General features: G+C 46.1%; 1 protein-coding gene across 1 annotated transcript in view; it reads left to right on the top strand.

Annotated features, from left to right (window-relative positions):
* Positions 1-19,244, top strand: part of LOC126262651 (eEF1A lysine and N-terminal methyltransferase homolog) — an 85,953-nt gene that overhangs the window by 18,650 nt on the left and 48,059 nt on the right. Inside the window, exon 5 of the mRNA XM_049959420.1 lies at positions 11,701-11,963. Coding sequence (XP_049815377.1) covers positions 11,701-11,963 — 263 coding nt within the window. The remainder of the gene's footprint in view (positions 1-11,700; positions 11,964-19,244) is intronic.

The following is a 19,244-nucleotide window of genomic DNA, read 5'->3' as shown; positions in this document are numbered from 1 at the left end:
GGTAGTGACCACTTTCTGATCTTTCTGTCACTACCACAGCGTCACTCTTCTGGGCGCCCTAGTAGATGGGCTATGAATGAGGCTGACTGGGCCTTGTTCTCCTCCACTGCCGCTCTTGAGCCTCCCTCTACTGATGACATTGATGCGGTGGTTCAATCGGTCACCACCGGCATCGTTACTGCCGCCGAATCTGCCATTCCCCGTTCTTCTGGGTCCCCTCGGCGGAGGGCTGTGCCTTGGTGGTCGCCTGAGATCGCTGAAGCGATTAAAGATCGCCGGCGAGCACTCCAGCGTCACAAGCGACATCCCTCCATAGACCACCTTATCGCGTTCAAACGGCTGCGTGTGCGGGCCCGCCTCCTTATCCACCAAGGCAAGAAGGAGTGCTGGGAGCAGTATGTGTCCACCATTGGCCTCCATGTCACTCCATCGCAGGTCTGGGCCAAGATTCGACGCGTCTACGGCTATCGGACCCCTGTCAGTGTCCCTGCGCTCTCACTGAATGGAGCAGTTTGTACTGACTCCGACATCATTGCAAACCGCTTAGCCGAGCATTTTGCTATGAGTTCCGCTTCTGCGAATTACCGCCAGGCCTTACGCTCCATTAAAGAGCGGATGGAACGTCGGAGCCTTTCTTTTCGCACCCACGCTTCTGAATCTTACAATGCTCCATTCAGTGAGTGGGAATTTCACAGTGCCCTTGCCGCTTGCCCTGATACCGCTCCTGGGCCTGATTGCATCCACTGTCAGATGCTGAAACACCTTTCAGTGGACTGCAAGCGACGCCTCCTCGACCTTTACAACCGTCTCTGGGTCGAGGGTGAGTTTCCGTCGCAATGGCGGGAAAGCATTGTCATCCCCGTTTTGAAACCGGGCAAGAGCCCTTTGGAGGTGGACAGCTACCGCCCCATTAGCCTCACCAACGTTCTTTGCAAGCTTCTCGAACCGATGGTGAGCTGGCGCTTGAATTGGGTACTGGAGTCTCGGGGCCTTCTGGCTCCGTCTCAGGGTGGGTTCCGTAAAGGCCGCTCCGCCGCAGACAATCCGGTGAGCCTGGAGTCGGCCATCCGTACTGCCTTTGCCCGCCGTCAGCATCTGGTCGCTGTCTTTTTCGACATGCGGAAGGCGTACGATAAGACATGGCGTCATCACATCCTTTCTACGCTTCATGGGTGGGGTCTTCGGGGCCCTCTGCCGATCTTTATCAGAAATTTTCTGTCGTATCGTACCTTCCGCGTGCAAGTCGCGGCCTCATATAGTTCCTCCCACGTCCAGGAGACCGGTGTGCCACAGGGTTCTGTTTTAAGTGTCTGCCTGTTTTTAATAGCCATTAACGGGCTCGCTGCGGCCCTGGGAAATTCAGTCTCCGCTTCCCTGTATGCTGACGACTTCTGCCTTTACTACAGCTCTACTGACATTGCAGCTGTTGAACGTCAGCTACAGGGCGCTATCCGCAAGGCGCAGTCTTGGGCTGTAGCTCATGGGTTCCAGTTTTCGGCAGCCAAGACCTGCATTATGCATTTCTGCCGGTGACGTACTGTCCACCCGGAGCCACAGCTTTCTCTTAACGGCGAACTTCTTTCAGTGGTGGAATCACACAGGTTTTTGGGGGTGGTTTTCGATGCCCGGTTGACTTGGCTGCCTCATATCCGGCAGCTCAAACAGGCATGTTGGCGGCATCTCAATGCTCTGCGATGTTTGAGCCACACCCGCTGGGGCGCCGACCGCTCTACCCTGTTACGGCTCTACCAGGCGTTAATCCAGTCCCGTCTGGATTATGGGTGCCTGGCTTATGGCTCAGCATCCCCGTCTGCGTTGCGGGTGCTGGACCCAATTCTCCACAGCGGGATACGCCTTGCCACTGGTTCCTTCCGCACCAGCCCTGTGGACAGCATACTAGTGGAGGCAGGTGTCCCTCCACTGCGGTTACGACGCCAACAATTACTGGCTGCTTATGCTGCCCATGTTTTTAGCTTGCCCGGGCATCCAAATTACCGTGTGCTGTTCCCGCAGTCAGTCGTCCATCTGCCAGAATGTCAGCCCCGGTCGGGTTGTCCGATCGCCGTGCGCGTCAAGGAGCTTCTCTCCGGGCTTGGATTTTTCCCTGTTCCACCTCCTTTCCGGGCCACTTTGCGTACACCCCCATGGTGTGTTCCTCGCCCTTACCTTCGGCTCGACTTGGCACAGGGCCCGAAGGACTCAGTCCCTCCAGAGACCTTCCGCCGCTGCTTTTATTCCATCCTGGCCACGTATCAGGGCTCTGGAATTGTTTACACTGACGGTTCGATGGTTGCTGGTCGTGTCGGTTATGCGCTCACTCTAGGGGACCATTCCGAACAACGTTCATTGGCGGCTGGCTGCAGCGTTTACACTGCTGAGCTGGTCGCCATCTTTCGAGCTCTAGAGTATCTCCGCTCCTGCTCAGGTGAGTCCTTCGTTATCTGTAGCGACTCCCTGAGCAGTTTACCAGCTCTCGACCAGTGTTTCCCTCGTTCCCGTCTGGTGACGGCTATCCAGGAGTCCCTATCTACTCTTGACCGTTGCGGCCGCTCTGTGGTCTTTGTTTGGACCCCAGGCCATGTTGGGTTCCCGGGGAATGAGAATGTTGACTGTCTGGCGAAAGAGGCCACCAGTCAACCACCTCTTGAGATTGGCCTCCCGGCGACTGATTCGCGGGCACTATTACGCTGCAAAATTTTCGATTTATGGGACGCTGAATGGCGCCACCTGCCCGTACCAAACAAACTCCGTCGTATCAAGGCGTCAAGGGTCTCCCACCAGGAGTCTGTTGTCCTCTGCCGGCTGCGCATTGGGCACACTCGGCTGACACACGGCCACTTATTGCGCCGTGAGGACCCACCTCTGTGTCACTGCGGCTCCGTTTTCTCTGTGGTGCACATTTTATTGGAGTGTCCGCTTTTAGCTGTGCTTAGGCAGACATTCGCACTGCCTGACACGCTCCCTGCCCTTTTATCTGATGACCCTGCTATGGCTGGCTTAGTTTTACGTTTTATTCGGGCAGGGGGTTTTTATCATTTAACCTGAGTGTTTGTGTTTTATTTTATTGTTTTGTGTTGATTCTGGCCTTTGGCCTCCGGTTTTACACTGATTTTTTAATGTGTTTTAAGTGGTTGGCTTTTCCTTTTTTATTTCTATGGTCGGCCAACCACCGTCACACTCTGTGTGATTTTAGTTCGTTTTGTCTGGTCTTTGTCTCAGTTTCTCTTGTTCTGTGTTGTCTGTGCTCTTTTCTGTTGATCGCTTTTACTCTCTGTGGGTGTTTTTAGTGCTTGGAATAAGGGACCGATGACCGTAGCAGTCTGGTCCCTTTAATCCCACAAACCAACCAACCTCCCTGTTGCTCCTGCACCACCTACTTCGGGAGCAAACCCCCCCCCCCCCCCCCCCCAACCATCAGGGACGTCCATCCCCACTTCTAAGCCGGAGAACTGTAAGTCTTCTTCAACTTCGCTCACTAGGAAGAGGTCCTTTGGGTCACTCCCTTCCCAGGTTTCTTCTAGTGGGAAAGACGACACCCGCCAGTGGCTGAAGAGCCCAAAAGCAGCTGGTCGTAGGGCTTCACACTCATCCTCAGTCCCGGAAACTGAGCCAGTGGAGTCCTCCCAGCCAGGGAAACCCAAGGAGCAGTGAGAGAAATCCAAAAAGAAAACCCCTAAGACTAAGGAAATTGTGGTGACACCCTCACCACCGCAACCTACAAGCTCTGTCTGAAGATGGGGTGGAGATTTTGGCATCTGCTGAGGACCTGGATCTCGCCAGACCCTCAGACACGATGGGTATAGACTACCCAGCCAATAAATCAGTGGCAGCGGATGACTCTGAGGCGAAACTGCCTCATTGAATGTTCCATGCCTTCACAGTCTCACAATGTCATCATCCAGTGGAATTTCAGTGGTTTTTTCCACCGCCTGGCTGAGCTACGGCAACTGTTAAGCTTTACACCTGCTATCTGCATTGCTCTCCAGGAAACTTGGTTCCCAGCAATGCGGACCCCTGCCCTCTGCTGCTATAGGGGATATTACCTTAGTGACTATAATAGAATGTCAGGTGGAGTTAGCATTTATGTCCTAAATTCGGTCTGTAGTGAACATGTGTCCCTTCAAACCCTTCTTGAAGCTATGGCTGTCAGAATAAGGATGATGCAGGAAATAACTGTCTGCAATGTATATCTTCCTCCAGATGGTGCAGTACCCTTGAATGTATTAGCTGCACTAATTGATCAACTCACTAAACCTTTTCTACTTCCGGGAGATTTTAATGCCCATAACCCCTTGTGGGGTGGTACCGTGCTTACTGGCTGAGGCATAGGTGTGAAAAATTTACTGTCGCAATTCGAACTCTGCCTCTTAAATAGTAAGGCCACCACACATTTCAGTGTGGCTCATGGTCGTTACTCTGCCATTGATTTATCAATTAGCAGCCCAGGACTTCTCCCATGTATCCACTGGAGAGCACATGACGACCTGTGTGGTAGTGACCACTTCCCCATCTTCCTGTCAATGCCCCAGCGTCAGGCACATGGACACCTGCCCAGATGGGCTTTGAACAAGGCAGACTGGGGAACTTTCACCTCTGCTGTCACCGCTGAATCCCCCCCACACGGTAACATTGATGTAATGGTTGAGCGGGTGACTAGCACAATTGTTTCTGTGGCAGAAAACGTGATCCCTTGCTCTTTAGGGTGTCCAAAATGTAAGGCAGTCCCTTGGTGGTCGCCGGAAGTCGCTGAAGCAATTAAGGAGCGTTGGCAAGCTCTAAAACGGCATAAGGGGCACCCTTCCCTGGAGCACCTCGTAGCCTTTAAACAGCTCCGTGCCCGTGTTCACTACCTTATCAAACAAGGGAAGGAGTGGTGTTGGGAGAGAGACGTCTCTACCATTGGGTGCCACATGGCACCTTCCCAAGTCTGGGCAAAGATAAAACGTCTTTCCAGGTATCAGGCCCAAACACCTGTCACCAGTGTTACCATAAATGGCAGGTTATGTACTGACACAAACACGATTGCCGAGAACTTTGCTCGAGCCTCTGCTTCGGAGAATTACCCCCCAGCCTTTCGCACACTCAAACGGTGGCTGGAACTGAACGTCCTCTCATTCACTACACGCTGCAGTGGATCCTACATTGCCCCATTTACAGAGTGGGAGCACCTCAGTGCCCTTTCACATTGCCCCAACACAGCTCCTTGGCCCAATCCCATCCACAGCCAGATGATTAAACATTTCTCATCTGACTACAAGCGACATCTTCTTGTCATCTTCAACCGGATCTGGCGTGATATCGTCTTTCCATCGCAATGGCAGGGGAGCACTAGAGCACCATCATTTCGGTGCTCAAACCTGGTAAAAACCCGCTTGATGTGGATAGCTATTGGCCCATCAGTCTCCCCAATGTTCTTTGTAAGCTGCAGGAACGTATGGTACGTTGGCAGTTGGGTTTAGTCCTGGAGTCACATGGCTTACTGGCTCCATGTCAGGGCGGCTTCTGTCAGGGTCGCTCAACCACTGATAATCTTGTGTCCATTGAGTCTGTCATCTGAACAGCCTTTTCCAGACTTCAACACCTGATTGCTGTCTTTTTTACTTACATAACGCATATGACACGACTTAGCGACATCACACAGATTTTTTTATCCAGAACTTCCTGTCGCTCCGTACTTCCTATGTCTAAGTTGGTGACATCCATAGTTCCACCCATATCCAGGAGAATGGAATGGAGTCCTGCAGGGTTCTGTATTGAGTGTCTCTCTATTTTTAGTGGCCATTAACGGTCTAGCAGCAGCTGTCGGGGCCCTTCGTCTCACATTCTCTGTATGCAGACGACTTTTGCATTTCGTACTGCTGCTCCAATACTGTTGTTGCCATGCAGCGCCTCCAGGGAGCCATCCACAAGGCGCAGTAATGGGCTCTAGCCCTAGGCTTCCAGTTTTCAGCTGCAAAGTCGTGTGTTATGCAATGCACTTCTGTCGGCGTCATGTTGTTCATCCAGAACCTGCACTTTACCTTAATGACAATCCACTCAATGTAGTGGAGACTATCAATTCCTAGGATTGGTTTTCAACACTCGATTGACTTGGCTCCCTCATCTTTGTCAGCTTAAGCAGAAGTGCTGGCAGCACGTCAATGCACTCCGTTACCTGAGCAACACCAATTGGGGTGCAGATTGATCTACGTTGCTGCAGCTCTACAGAGCCCTTGTCCAATCCCGAATTGACTAAGGGAGTGTGGTTTATGGTTCGGCAGTGCCTTTAGCTTTGCATTTACTCAACCATGTGCACCACTGTGGGGTTCGATTAGCGACAGGAGATTTTAGGACGAGTCCAGTGACCAGCGTACTGGTGGAGGCTGGTGTCCCAGCACTGTAGATCAGATGTGCGCAACTGCTCGCCAGTTATGCAGCACACATTCTTAGTTCCCCTGAGCATCCGAATTACTGTCTCCTTTTTCTGCCCGCGGCAGTCCATCTCCTGCACCAGCGGCCCAGATCGGGGCTAACGGTTGCGGTTCTCATGTGGTCCCTTCTCTCCAAACTGCAGTCTTCCCCGTTACCACCACTACTTGCAGTCTGTTCACTTACGCCTCCGTAATGTACGCCTCGGCCACAGCTTCATGTGGACCTTTTGCATGGCCCTAAGGACTCCGTTAACCTCACCGCTCTCCGCTGTCACTTCCTCTAGATTCTTGACGTGTTCCGGGGCTCTGAAGTAGTTTACACCGAAGGCTCAGTGGCTGATGGTCACGTAGGTTTCACATATGTTCATGGAGGACATATTGAGCAGCACTCCTTGCCGGTTGGCTGCAGTGTTTTAACTGGAGAGCTGGCGGCAATATCTTGTGCTCTTGAGTACATCCGCTCATGCCCTGGCGCGTCATTTCTCCTGTGTCCTGACTCATTGAGCAGCCTACCAGTTATCAACCAGTACTACCCAAGTCCACTCAGTAGTCCATCTATGCCCTGGAACAGTCCTGCCATTCCGTGGTGTTTGTGTGGACCCCAGGACACGTCGGAATCCCCTGTAACAGTCTTGCCAACAGGCTGGCCAAACAGGCGACATGGAAACCGCTGCTGGAGATAGGCATCTCCAAAGCTGACCTGCTTTTTGTCTTACACCACAGGGTTTTCCATCATTGGGAGACAGAATGGCATAACTGCATGCACAACAGACTGTGTGTCATTAAGGAGACTATGAATGTGTGGAAGTCTTCCATGCAAGCCACTCACAGAGAATCATTTGTCCTCTGCCGGCTCCGCTTTGGCCATATGTGGCTAACGCATGGTTACCTACTCCGTCGCGAGGACCTGCCTCAGTATCGCTGTGGCTCCCAAATGGCAGTCGTTCACCTCTTGCTGGACTGCCCACTTTTAGCTGCTCTGCGGCAAACTTTTAACATTTCCAGCACCCTGCCTTCGGTGTTAGGCAACAGTGCCTCCACAGCAGCTTTAGTTTTACATTTTATCCGTGAGAGTGGGTTTTATACTTCTATGTAGATTTTAGCGCATGTCCTTTGTCCCTCTGTGTCCTCCACCCTAGTGCTTTTAGGGTGGAGGTTTTAATGTGTTGCAGATTGGCTAGCTTTCCCTTTTTATTCTTGTGGTTGGCCAGCCACTATAATCTGCTTTCATGTTTCCGTTTTGTGTTATATGTTTCGTCCATTTTATTCTCACACTTGTGGCATTGTTTTATTAGGAACAAGGGACCGATGACCTCTTAGTTTGGTCCTTTCTCCCGCCTTTAAACCAACCAAACCGGAAGACTACACCTGCCCTCTTGATGGTTGGGGGCACTTCCCTCCCTGTTGTTCCCGCACCACCTACCTCAGGAGCACTGCCCCCCAACCATCGCAGACACCAGTCCCCACTTCTTAGTTGGAGAAGCGTAAGTTTTTTTCGGCTCTCTCACTAGGACGGGGTCCCTTGAGCTCCCTTCTCAGGTTTAAAGCAGCTGGTTGTAGGGCTTCATGATCATCCTGAGTCCCTGAGACTGAAACAGTGAAGCCCTCCCAGCCAGAGAAACCCAAGGAGCAGCAAGAGAAAGCCAAAAACAAGACCCCCAAGACCAAGTGAATTGCAGTGGCACCCACACCACTGCTACCTACAAGCTCTGTGTCTGAGATGGGGTGGAGATTCTGGCATCTGCTGAGGACCTAGATCTCACTGGACCCTCAGATACAATGGATATAGACTTCTCAGGAAATAAGTCGATGGCGGCAGGTGACCTTGAGGCGTAAACTTCCTCATTGAGTGCTTGATGCCTTCCCAGCCTCACGATTACATTATCCTCCAGTGGAAATGAGGCGGTTTTTTTCCACCACCTGGCTGAGCTACGGCACTTGTTACACTTTACACCTGCTTTCTGCGTTGACCTCCAGGAAACCTGGTTCCCGGCAATGCTGACCCCTGCCCTTCGCAGCTCCAGCGGGTATTACAAGAACCGTAGCAGAATATAATAGTCTGTCAGGTGGAGTTGTCTATGACCTGAACTTAGTATGTAGTGAGCCTGTGCCCTCGCACATGATGACCTGCGCGGTAGTGACCACTTCCCCTTCTTCTTGTCACTCCCCTGGCATCATGCCCATGGTCACCTATTCAGATGGACATTGAATAAAGCAGACTGGGTAGCCTCCAACTATTTTGTCACCGTTGAAACTCTCCCACATCGTGCCACCGATGTCGTGGTTGAACAGGTATGGTACAATCGGTGTTGTGGTTGAACAGGCAACTACAACGATCGGAAAATGTAATCCCTCATTCTTTGGGGTTCCCCTAGAGAAAGTCTGTACCTTGGTGGTCGCCGGAAGTTGCTGAGGCAATTAGATAGCATTGGCGAGCTCTACAGGACATTAGTGGCACCCTTCCCTAGAGCACCCAATAGCTTTTAAATGGCTCCCTGCCCGCAATCGTCAGCTTATCAAAATGTGGAAACAGGAATGTTTGGAAAGGTATGTCTCGACCATTGGGTGCCATACGTTACCTTCCTAAGTCTGGATGAAGATCAGATGTGGTTTTGGGTACCAGACCCCAACAGCTGTTCCTGGCGTTACCATCAATGGCGTGTTACCTACCAACGCGAGCTCTTTGCTGAGCACTGTGCTCGGGCCTCTGCATCAGAGAATTACCCCCAGCCTTTTGCATTCTCAAACGACATATGCAAAGGAAAGTCCTCTCATGCACATTGCCCCAACACAGCTCCTGAGTCAGATCTGATCCACAGTCAGATGCTTAAACATCTCTCGTCTGACTACAAGCGACATCTCCTCATCTTCAACTGGATCTGATGCGATGGCATCTTTCCATCACAATGGCGGGAGAGCACCATCATACCATTGCTCAAGCCTGGCAAAAACCCGCTTGGTGTAGATAGCTATCTGCCCATTAGCGTCGCCAACGTTCTTTGTAAGCTGCTAGAATGTATGGAGTGTCAGTGGTTAGGTTGGATCCTGGAGTCATGTGGCCTACTGGCTCCAAGCCACAGCAGTTTCCACCAGGGCGCTCTACCACTGATAATCTCGTTTCCCTAGAGTCTGCCATCCGAACAGACTTTTCCAGACGCCAACACCTTGTTGCTGTTTTTTTTTTTTTGATTTACAGAAAGTGTATGACACCACCTGGCGACATCATATCCTAGCCACATTGTACGACTGGGGTCTCTCAGGCCCACTCCCTTTTTTTTACCCAAAATTTCCTGTCGCTTCATACTTTCCGTGCCCAAGTTGGTGCGTCCCATAGTTCACCCATATCCAGGAGAATGGGGTCCTGCAGGGCTCTGTATTGAATCTATCTCTATTTTTAGTGGTCATTAACAGTCTAGCATCAACTGTAGGGCCATCTGTCGCACCGTCTCTGTATGCAGACACCTTCTGCATTTCGTACTGCTCCACCAGTACTGGTGTTGCTGAGCGGCACCTACACAAGGTGCAGTCGTGGGCTCTTGCCCACGGTTTTCAGTTTTCGGCTGCAAAGTTGTGCGTAATGCACTTCTGTTGGCATTGTACCGCTCATCCAGAACAAGAACTTTACCTTAATGATGATCCACTCACTATAGTGGAGATGTATTGATTCTTAGGACTGGTTTTCGATACCCGATTGACTTGTTTTCCTCACCTTCGTCAGCTTAAGTGGAAGTGCACATCAATGCCCTTCGCTGCCTGAGCAACACCAACTGGGATGCAGATCACTCTATGCTGCTGCAGCTCTACAGAGCCCTTGTTCAATCCCGCCTTGACTATGCGAATGTGGTTTATGGTTCGGTGGCACCCTCAGCATTGCGTTTACTCGATCCAGCGCACCACTGTGGTGTTCAGACTAGTGACGGGAGCTTTTAGGATGAGTCCAGTGACCAGTCTCCTGGTGGAGGCTGGGGCCCCCTCCATTGGAGGTTAGGTGTGCACAACTGCTTGCCAGTTACATTGCACATGTTCGTAGTTCTCTCGTGCATCCGAATGACCGTCTCCTTTTCCCATCCATGGCAGTTCATCTCCTGCATCAGTGTCCCAGGTCAGAGCTTACAATTGCAATTCGTGTCCAATCCCTTCTATCTGAACTGGAGTCCTTGCCTTTACTACCTATACTTCAGGTCCATTCGCGTAGACCTCCATGGTGTACACCTAGGCCGCGGATTCGCCTGGACACACATGGCCCTAAGGACTCAGTTAACGCCTCAGCTCTCCGCTGCCACTTCCTGTTGATTCTTGACATGTACCGAGGCCATGAAATGGTTTTCATCGACAGCTCAATGGCTGATGCTCAGGTCAGCTTCTCGTGTGTCCATGGAGGACGTATTGGACAGCATTCCTTGCCTGATGGCTGCAGTGTTTTCACTGTAGAGGTGGTGGCTATATCTCGTGCTCTTGAGCACATCCATTCATACCCTGGGGAGTCGTTTCTTCTGTGTGCTGTCTCCTTGAGTAGCCTACAGGCTATCGACAAGTGGTACCCTCGTCATCCTTTGGTACCAACCATCCAGGAGTCCAGCTATGCCCAGGTGTGGTCCAGTCGTTCAGTGGTATTTGTCTGGACCCCAGGTCACGTCGGAATCCCAGGTAACGAACTTGCCGACAGGCTGGCCAAACAGGCTACGTACAACACACATTCAACTTGAGGATATCTGTTGCTTTTATTGGCACTGAGTTTATAATCTAACAATTTTCTCTCTTTGTTATTTTCCTTTACATTCATTTTTGTCAGTTAGACTGTGCAGTTGAATAAGCGTTCTACTGCATTTTGTGACAGAATTACGAAAATGATAGATTACTACTCGCCATATGGTGAAGATGTTGAGTCGTAGACAGGTAAAACAAAAAGACCACTTTTTGTTGTGCCTGTCTGTGACTCAACATCTCCGCTGTATGATGAGTAGCAATCTATCCTTTCCATAATTTTGCTATTCCATTGTTTTAATTTTATATTTGTCATATTTAACAAACCAACTGATAATCTACGTATGTTTCATTAATTTAGGCACTTCTTAAACCACAAAGACTGTCACTGTGCATATTGCGCATGCTACATTAGTCCTTAATGTAAGTGCCTTTTTACCTTTGTGGCCATATCTTTTATCTGTTACAATAAAAATTTCCTTATTACCATAACATGTTTTGTATTTCTCATATAGATGTAAAATATGTATATACAAAGTTGCCAAGACCTTAGTTTTAATGACAAAATGGGCACAATTTTCTACAGGTTCTGGAAGTGTGCTTTACTTGTGAACAAATTCAGAGAGTAAAGACACAATCAGATGTTGTTATTGCTGTGAGGTCTGTGCAGCAATCGGCAATGGTATGTGCCCGATTGAGTCGTGGCACTGTTGCAGGCCATGGTGAAGTATCTTTAGATTTGCATCGACCTAATGAAGATACACCACGTTATACTGTTTATGTACTGGATCAGCCATACTCGAGAGAGACCAGTCGTCGCTTCGCAGCTTTCATTGTACCACAAGGAAGGTAAGTGAATATTAAGGCCTCTGCAATGTATTAAAGTATTGTTTACACACTACTGAGGCATGCCTCCATCCCACGTATGTGTCTGCCTTCAAAGCTAGCAGAAAGAAAGGTTACTGTCAATTTAGAGTACTCACAATTGTGCGTGCATGAACTGTGTGTGTACACTTAAGTCTGCCACTTTACAACATTCTCAGTGGGTGTTATGCTGCATGCACAATAAAATTGTAGAGTTGATTTGTTCGTGTGTGTGTGCATACCATTTATTTGAATTGCGTCTGCTCTTTGGGTAGGTTAAGAGCACTTAAGAGCCCTCTCTGGAATTCCTCTGTCTTCGCAGTTCATTTTTGAAATTTGTGAGAAATGTCTCACTGTACACTTTCTGCAAGTTCAACTCCTCTTATTTGTTCTTAAAACCAAAAATATCTTGCTACAGTGTGAAAGACATTGCTTCACAGTCACCCTATGTGGAGTGTTCTTATTTTTAACTTTTCATTCATGTTTTGTTTTTGTACTGTTTTCTCCTTCTGGTGCTTGATATTTTATTTCATAATTCATTGTAATCTCAGATAAGTGTAGCGGCTTTTACCATGCGGTTGACTGAGTCACCATTCCATTTTTCTCATTTAGTTCATGTTAAGAATCTTTGGAAAAAAACTGTTTTCTATTCTGGATTTGCAGATTTTCTTTTGCATGTTGCTAGGGGCCTGAAAAATTTGCATTTGTGATACATACAGGTAAAGATGCAAATTCTGTCTCATAATGCAAATTCATGATTAAATGCTATTTCATAGAGGATTGTGTCCAGATGAGCTATTTTATCTGAGATAAATCTGCATGTACTGGGAAATATTGAAAAAGTAACATATTTTTGGTTACTGGTATTTCACATATGCCGAAGCCCAATTTGGAAAAAGAGAGTGTGTAAGAATGCCTTTGGATAATAGAATGCATATATGCGACTAATCAGTGCACTTGTAAGTTACACTCTGGTCCCGTATCAACTGTAGGAGGTCGAATGGTCACTGTAAGGTAAATGCTGCATATAGCCACATAGGGTTCACCCTGTAGGACGTAGCATTTTAGAACAAAGCAACGCATTTTTATGGGGTATTTTGAACCACAGTTGTGTAAGATTCTAGTAGTGTTTGGGCCTAAACCACCTCATTAGCGATGTTGCCAACCTTGACAAGGAATAGTGCTGTAGCTGTTACTTAATGCTTTGTACTGTGTATGAATCATTGTTTTCATTTCATATTTTAATGTGAGTGAATGCTCTAACACTCACAACACCAGAAAGGATTGGTGATTCTTGTCACCATGTGTCAGTTCTGGTATCACAGAAGCACACAACACGACCGTCCTGCAAAAATGAGGCGTGGCTTCTACACCTGCACCATTTCTTTCCCCTCAGGTGATCAATGTTTTCATTTGTTAACATTTGTGGGAGACTGCCAGCTTTGTAGTATCCACACTATAGCAATTGGGAGAAAAGCTCAGTCAATGTATTTTGCCTGCATTGAAAGTTTTCCTGTAAAGCTAGCTAAGACTTTATTGGTTCTATGTGTAGTACAGGCCACACAGCTGTGATTGCCTACAAAATGTTTCCGAAATAAGCTAATCAGGTCTTATGCTATAGATACGAAATTGATGTTGTGCAGGTATTGAAGTTATCAAACTGGGTGGGAATAGAAAAATAATGCCAAGAAACTCCTTAAAACACACAAAAAATAGAAGATATAGTTTTACCACAAATAGTTGCCAATTTCTTAAAAAATTCATGTGAAGCTTATTCCATTCTATGATGGGCTGAGGTACAGCAACAGACCTCCACAATTGTATAAAAAGACAGTCTCAGTTGCAGAGTTATTTTTATTACAAATAATGCATTTCACCTGGTTAAGCTTCTTCAGATTTTCTAAATGAAAAGGAAAAAACAAGAGTGCAACTGCACAAAATTACAGGGCAGGGGGCATGGTTCTTAGCTGCACAAAACTTTTTTTAAACTTACTTCAAAAAATTTAAAAAAGCAAATTAACACTACTGAAAGGCTATCAAAACAACACATATAACCAGCTGATGGGGCATTTAATCAGGACGATAGTAATAAACCAACTAAAGGAAGAACTGTCGAACAAGATACACTGAAACAAAACCAAGTTTATACACTTAAAAAGATGAAAACCAAGCATAAGTCTCTTGGTAGCCTTTATTGTTATAATGGCAACATTTATTTTATTATATTTCTTAACCTTAGTTTGTTTTTTGATTTTTTTTTATCCTATGTGCTCTCACGCATTTTAGTTAAGATGCTGTGTTTTGCCTGTAGCCACTTATTCTTATAGTCTTATGCCTGGATTTGTGTAAGTTTTACTGACACTAGTGCCTTCTGTTTTGTCCTACTAATATGAGCGACATGGTTTTCCTGTGCACTCTATTTTCAATGTAGCCATCTATTAGACTGTTTAGTCACCTGATATTCAGGACATTCAATGTGTATTTGGCTCTAAATTGCATTTCACCTGGTGGCTCTCACTGTTTTAAGATAGTTTCTGTTACATTATTTGTCTGTGCCCCTTCTCCTGTTTATGCACCAAGTGAGGTAGTGCAGTGGTTAGAACACCGGACTCGAATTCGGGAGGACGACAGTTCAAACCCGTGTCTGGCCATCCTGATTTAGGTTTTCCTAAATCGCTTCAGGCAAATGCCGGGATGGTTCCTTCAAAAGGGCACGGCTGATTTCCTTTCCTAATCCAAGCTTGTGCTCTCTCTAATGACCTCCTTGTCGATGGGACACTAATCTCATCCCCTTTATGTTTGCCCTTATATACTTATCCATTGTTTTCGTCCTCTTAAATTTATACACTGGGTTTTGTCCCAGTGTATCTTGTTCAACAGTTCTTCCTTTAGATGCTTGTTGCCATTGTTCTAACGCCACTACCAGCTAGTGATACGTGATACTATGATAGCCTTTGTAACTGTTAATTTGCTTTATTTAAATATTTTTAAATAATGTGCAGAAGTTTAGTGCTGCTTAGAACCCTTCCCCTAATTTTGTATAAATACATCTTTACTTGCTGTTTTTAGAAAATCTGAAGAAGCCATAACTGGGAAAAATGCATTATTTTAGTAAAAATAACTTCACAACCAAGAGAGACCTTCTCTGTTCATATAAAAATACATAGTAATTTCTCGAAAGTACATGCTAATTTCGCAAAGGATGCTAACTTTGCCAAAGTACATTCTGATTTTCAGGTCCCTACAAGTTGCTGTAGGCCATATTAAACTGAAAAATTGGTAATTTTGTGATGCTTTAAATAGAGTTCCTCTGTTTCTGATATACTCTAGATCAGCAGGAAGTATTCCTATGTGAAATGCATTACTATTAGAGGTCGTCAGCGCATGCATCAAGCTGTCATTACTCATGGTCTAGGAGGTGCTTGAGAGTGGGGTAGCAAGTAATTCATGACTTAAGTGCAAGTGCTCATACCAAACTGACTAGGCATGCTCAAATCCGAAGGAAAATCAAAAAAATGTGATAATGAATTGTGTTACCATTAAAACTACACGCATGAGACTAACACTTTCAGTGAATACATTATTGCATCAACATAAATATTTTGGTCTTTGTGTTTTCTTGCTCTTGTGTTTACAAACATCGTAGTGTCACAAAATGGCCCCACTATTCATCCATTGACCATGTCCCTAAAAGAAAAATTTTTGTGTGCTATAATCATACTCTGTAGGGTCATTTCATGACAGTTCTTTGCAAGAAATAAAATTCTTTATGATATCCAAATGAAAAGTAAAATTAAAAATATAGTTGAATTGCCCCAAGCTGTTGAGTATCTCCATAAGATAATTAACTTGTCTCCCTTTGTGTTAATTCGTAACATTAAGTCAAAATTTCGATCGACACAGTAGTGGCTCTATGATACAACTAAACCTGCCCTGCGAAAATCTTTCACTTGCAGCACAAGTGGCGGTATTTGTTTTGGAACTTCAGATTGTTTGGGGAAGGCACAGGCATTAGCCTTCTGCCAAAATGTGTTCTTGAAGTCATCACCTGGCTCATCCATGTTTAATTGTCTATAGTTCATCTTTACGTTTAGAAGTTGATGAATACCAACTCTGGCAGTTCTTTATGGGAGAGGGGATGGGAGTCTTCTTTTTCTTCATCCACAACTATGCTATCTAATTTCTGTCACACTCTTTTTCCACAGAGTACCTTACTTCACTACAGGCGAAGTAAGTTAATGCTCTAACGCTTTGGACAACTTAAAGTGGTGAGGTATGTGTGTAAAGTCCCACTTCCTTAACGATACGACTTACTTGAGATGGTCAGTCGACTTTCCCTGCTGGTTAGCTTGCTGCTGCAACCTCCTTGCTCTTCATCTCTGAAGTATATTTGCTAGGAACAGAAATTTCACAAGACTCTTTGTGCTTATAAAAATAAGCAGATGTACATAGTTTCTTTTGCTTCACTTAACGACTATAGTTAAACATCAAACTTTTATAAATCTCATTCTCCACATAATCAAACACAGTCAAGTAAGTCTCCTTGTGTCGCCACAGAATACATAAACACTCTTTGTTCTTTCACTACGGCTTCCATGGTGCGACTGGCAAACACATGTCGGTGCCGTTTGATCGCTGCGTCTACAGTCGTCGTCTCATGATAAACCTCAAATCTGCACACACAGACAGGTGATGTGCAGTAAATAGGGTTCCTTTCTCCCACTGACAACTATAATATTGGGTGTTCGAGACAGTGGAAGGCCGAGTGGTTCTAGAATTTACACAGAAATTCTTGAAGCACTACAATGCTTCAGGGATAATACTACTGAAAGGTGGAATTTCTGCAGTAAGTCCATGTGGCGTGTACAAGCTTGAGCTTGGCCATTTGCATTGCTACATTTCAGCAGAAACCCAAGGTTATTAAGCCAGTGAGGTCATCAACTAGCCGAGCATTCACAACAATTAGTAATGGACTAAAAGTCTCACCCCTATTATGAGTACCGACATGTCCACAATTGTAACGTCCCATGCCAGGTCACACCACAGAGATCCAACTTGATTTGCAGTGTACTACACATCAGTATGTAAAATTATTAGCTGCAGTCAGGCAGAAGGTGGTTGGTGGTCATTTGCTGTGTTACTGTGTGCACAGAAGTACACTAAATATTTTTGTCCGGACTTGAGTTCACTTATGAACATTCACTGTGACGTAGCCGGGCAGTCGGCTGATAGGCCTACTTCAGACTGGCAGTGGCATTTAGGTGAGCACAGGGCATTGTGGATTCACACACCTGGTCTCCAAATCTTTTGTGACACCAACAGCTGGCCGTTGTGGCCGAGCGGTTCTAGGCACTTCAGTCCGGAACCGCGCTGCTGCTACGGTTGCAGGTTTGAATCCTGCCTTGGGCATGGATGTGTGAGTTGTCCTCAGATTAGTTAGCTTTATGTAGTTCTAAGATCTAGGGGACTGATGACCTCAGATGTTAAGTCCCATAATGCTCAGAGCCTTTTGAACCATTTTGGCACCAACAAATGGAGGGTTGAGTCCTCCCAGATGCTGAGGAGGTACTTGACAAGAAGCTTCTCAATTTCTTGCTGTAATGGCCTCCGTCGTTGCTGCAATGTTGGCGAATCAACAGCTCACTTATCTGCTTAACCAGCAAATTGACCTTGGCCACCAGAACATAATCAGTGCGTGTAGCAGTGGGCATCGACAAGCTGTTGCATGATTCTGTCCCTGCATTTACGCCACGGGTGTTATTGCATTGAGGATTTTATAGGCCAATTCAGCCACTGTATCCAATGCCTTGTTGGTTTGAGATGCTTATAATAACAATCACTTGAGGTGCCAGATGACTACTCCACAATGTATGCAGAAGACTATTAGGCACAGTATCGGTGTCAACCTTACTCCATAAATTTCTCAAATATTCCTACAGTCTCTTGTCGCCTATGTCTTCTTGTGTCAATACTTACCTGATGTGTTCCTTGTGAGACACATACATTGTGGATCAGTTCCATCTTAAGTTTCTTGTAAGCACCCGTTGCAACAGGAGCAGTGATTATGTCTTCAGTCTCTGTAGCGTATTCTTGTAAGAGAATTTTTTTTAAACTTAATTCAGATGTACAGAAAGGAAAAGCTTGTCAATGGAGAATACAGTTTGAGAAATTCCATCTGTAGGTAGTATTGTCCCGAAAGTATTAACTAGGCTCAACCTGTAGCTAAGTAACTCTTTATAACAAGGAAGGTACTATGTTCCACCAAAGAATAACAAAGACATCATTGCAAAACACAGCACTTGTAGAGATTGACACGAAAATAATCACATGTCAGTACGCATTCGCAACATTGCACTACACTGGGTAGTGGTGATCTTGGCTGCTACATATTGTTTAAATGCCTCTGAGCTTGTCCTCATTATCCCCATAATAGAGATACAAAGGGGTTTGTTGTATATTATTAGTCATCATTAAAAGCCAATTCTTGAAACTTTGTAAGCAGGCTTTCTTGGGATAGTTGAAAATTATCTTAAAGAGTCTGCCAGTGCAGTTTCTTCAGAAACACTGTGCCACTCTCATATGGGGTCAAAGAAACCTGTGACCATCCGTGCTGTGCCTCTCTGTACATGTATAGTATCCCCTGTTGGTCCTATGGTCCTACATACTTGAACACTATCCAAGGGTCACATAAGTGATTTGTAAGCAATCTCATTTGTACACTGATTGCACTTTCCCAATATTGTATGAGTAAACCAAAGTCTGAACCCGGCTTCACCCATGACTGGGCCCATGTGATCATTCCATTTCATATCCCTACAAAGTGTTACACCTGGGTGTTTGTACGAGTTGGTCAGTTCCAACTGTTAGTTACATGTTCCATAGATCACTTGAACAATTCTGACATCAAAATGATGTGGAACCAGTCAGTTTATGGGATATGTATACATGACTGTCAACATTAATGAATGTCAACATTAATGAAAACATTATTTTATCCCTACTCATGCACCTACACTTAAAACAAGGTTTTTTGTCATTTTTATTTTGCTACAAAATTTTAAGTAGAAATTTGTCAATGGAAGAGCAGCAGTTGTCCAGGAGATTTAAAACTTACTTTGCTACCTGTCAGACATTTTACATTTATGGACAAATGATCAAAACCTTTTATTGCTGCTTATTGTATTCCTCTTTGAGCCACTGACAGCTTTAACAATGTGTAATAAAAGTCATTTTTCCCAATAGTGTTACAGCTATGTATATCACTCT

Source organism: Schistocerca nitens, chromosome 6, assembly GCF_023898315.1.
Source record: "Schistocerca nitens isolate TAMUIC-IGC-003100 chromosome 6, iqSchNite1.1, whole genome shotgun sequence".
NCBI classification, from domain to species: domain Eukaryota; kingdom Metazoa; phylum Arthropoda; class Insecta; order Orthoptera; family Acrididae; genus Schistocerca; species Schistocerca nitens.
The sequence above is the reverse complement of the archived record's forward strand: the minus strand, read 5'-3'. Positions and strand labels throughout refer to the sequence as shown.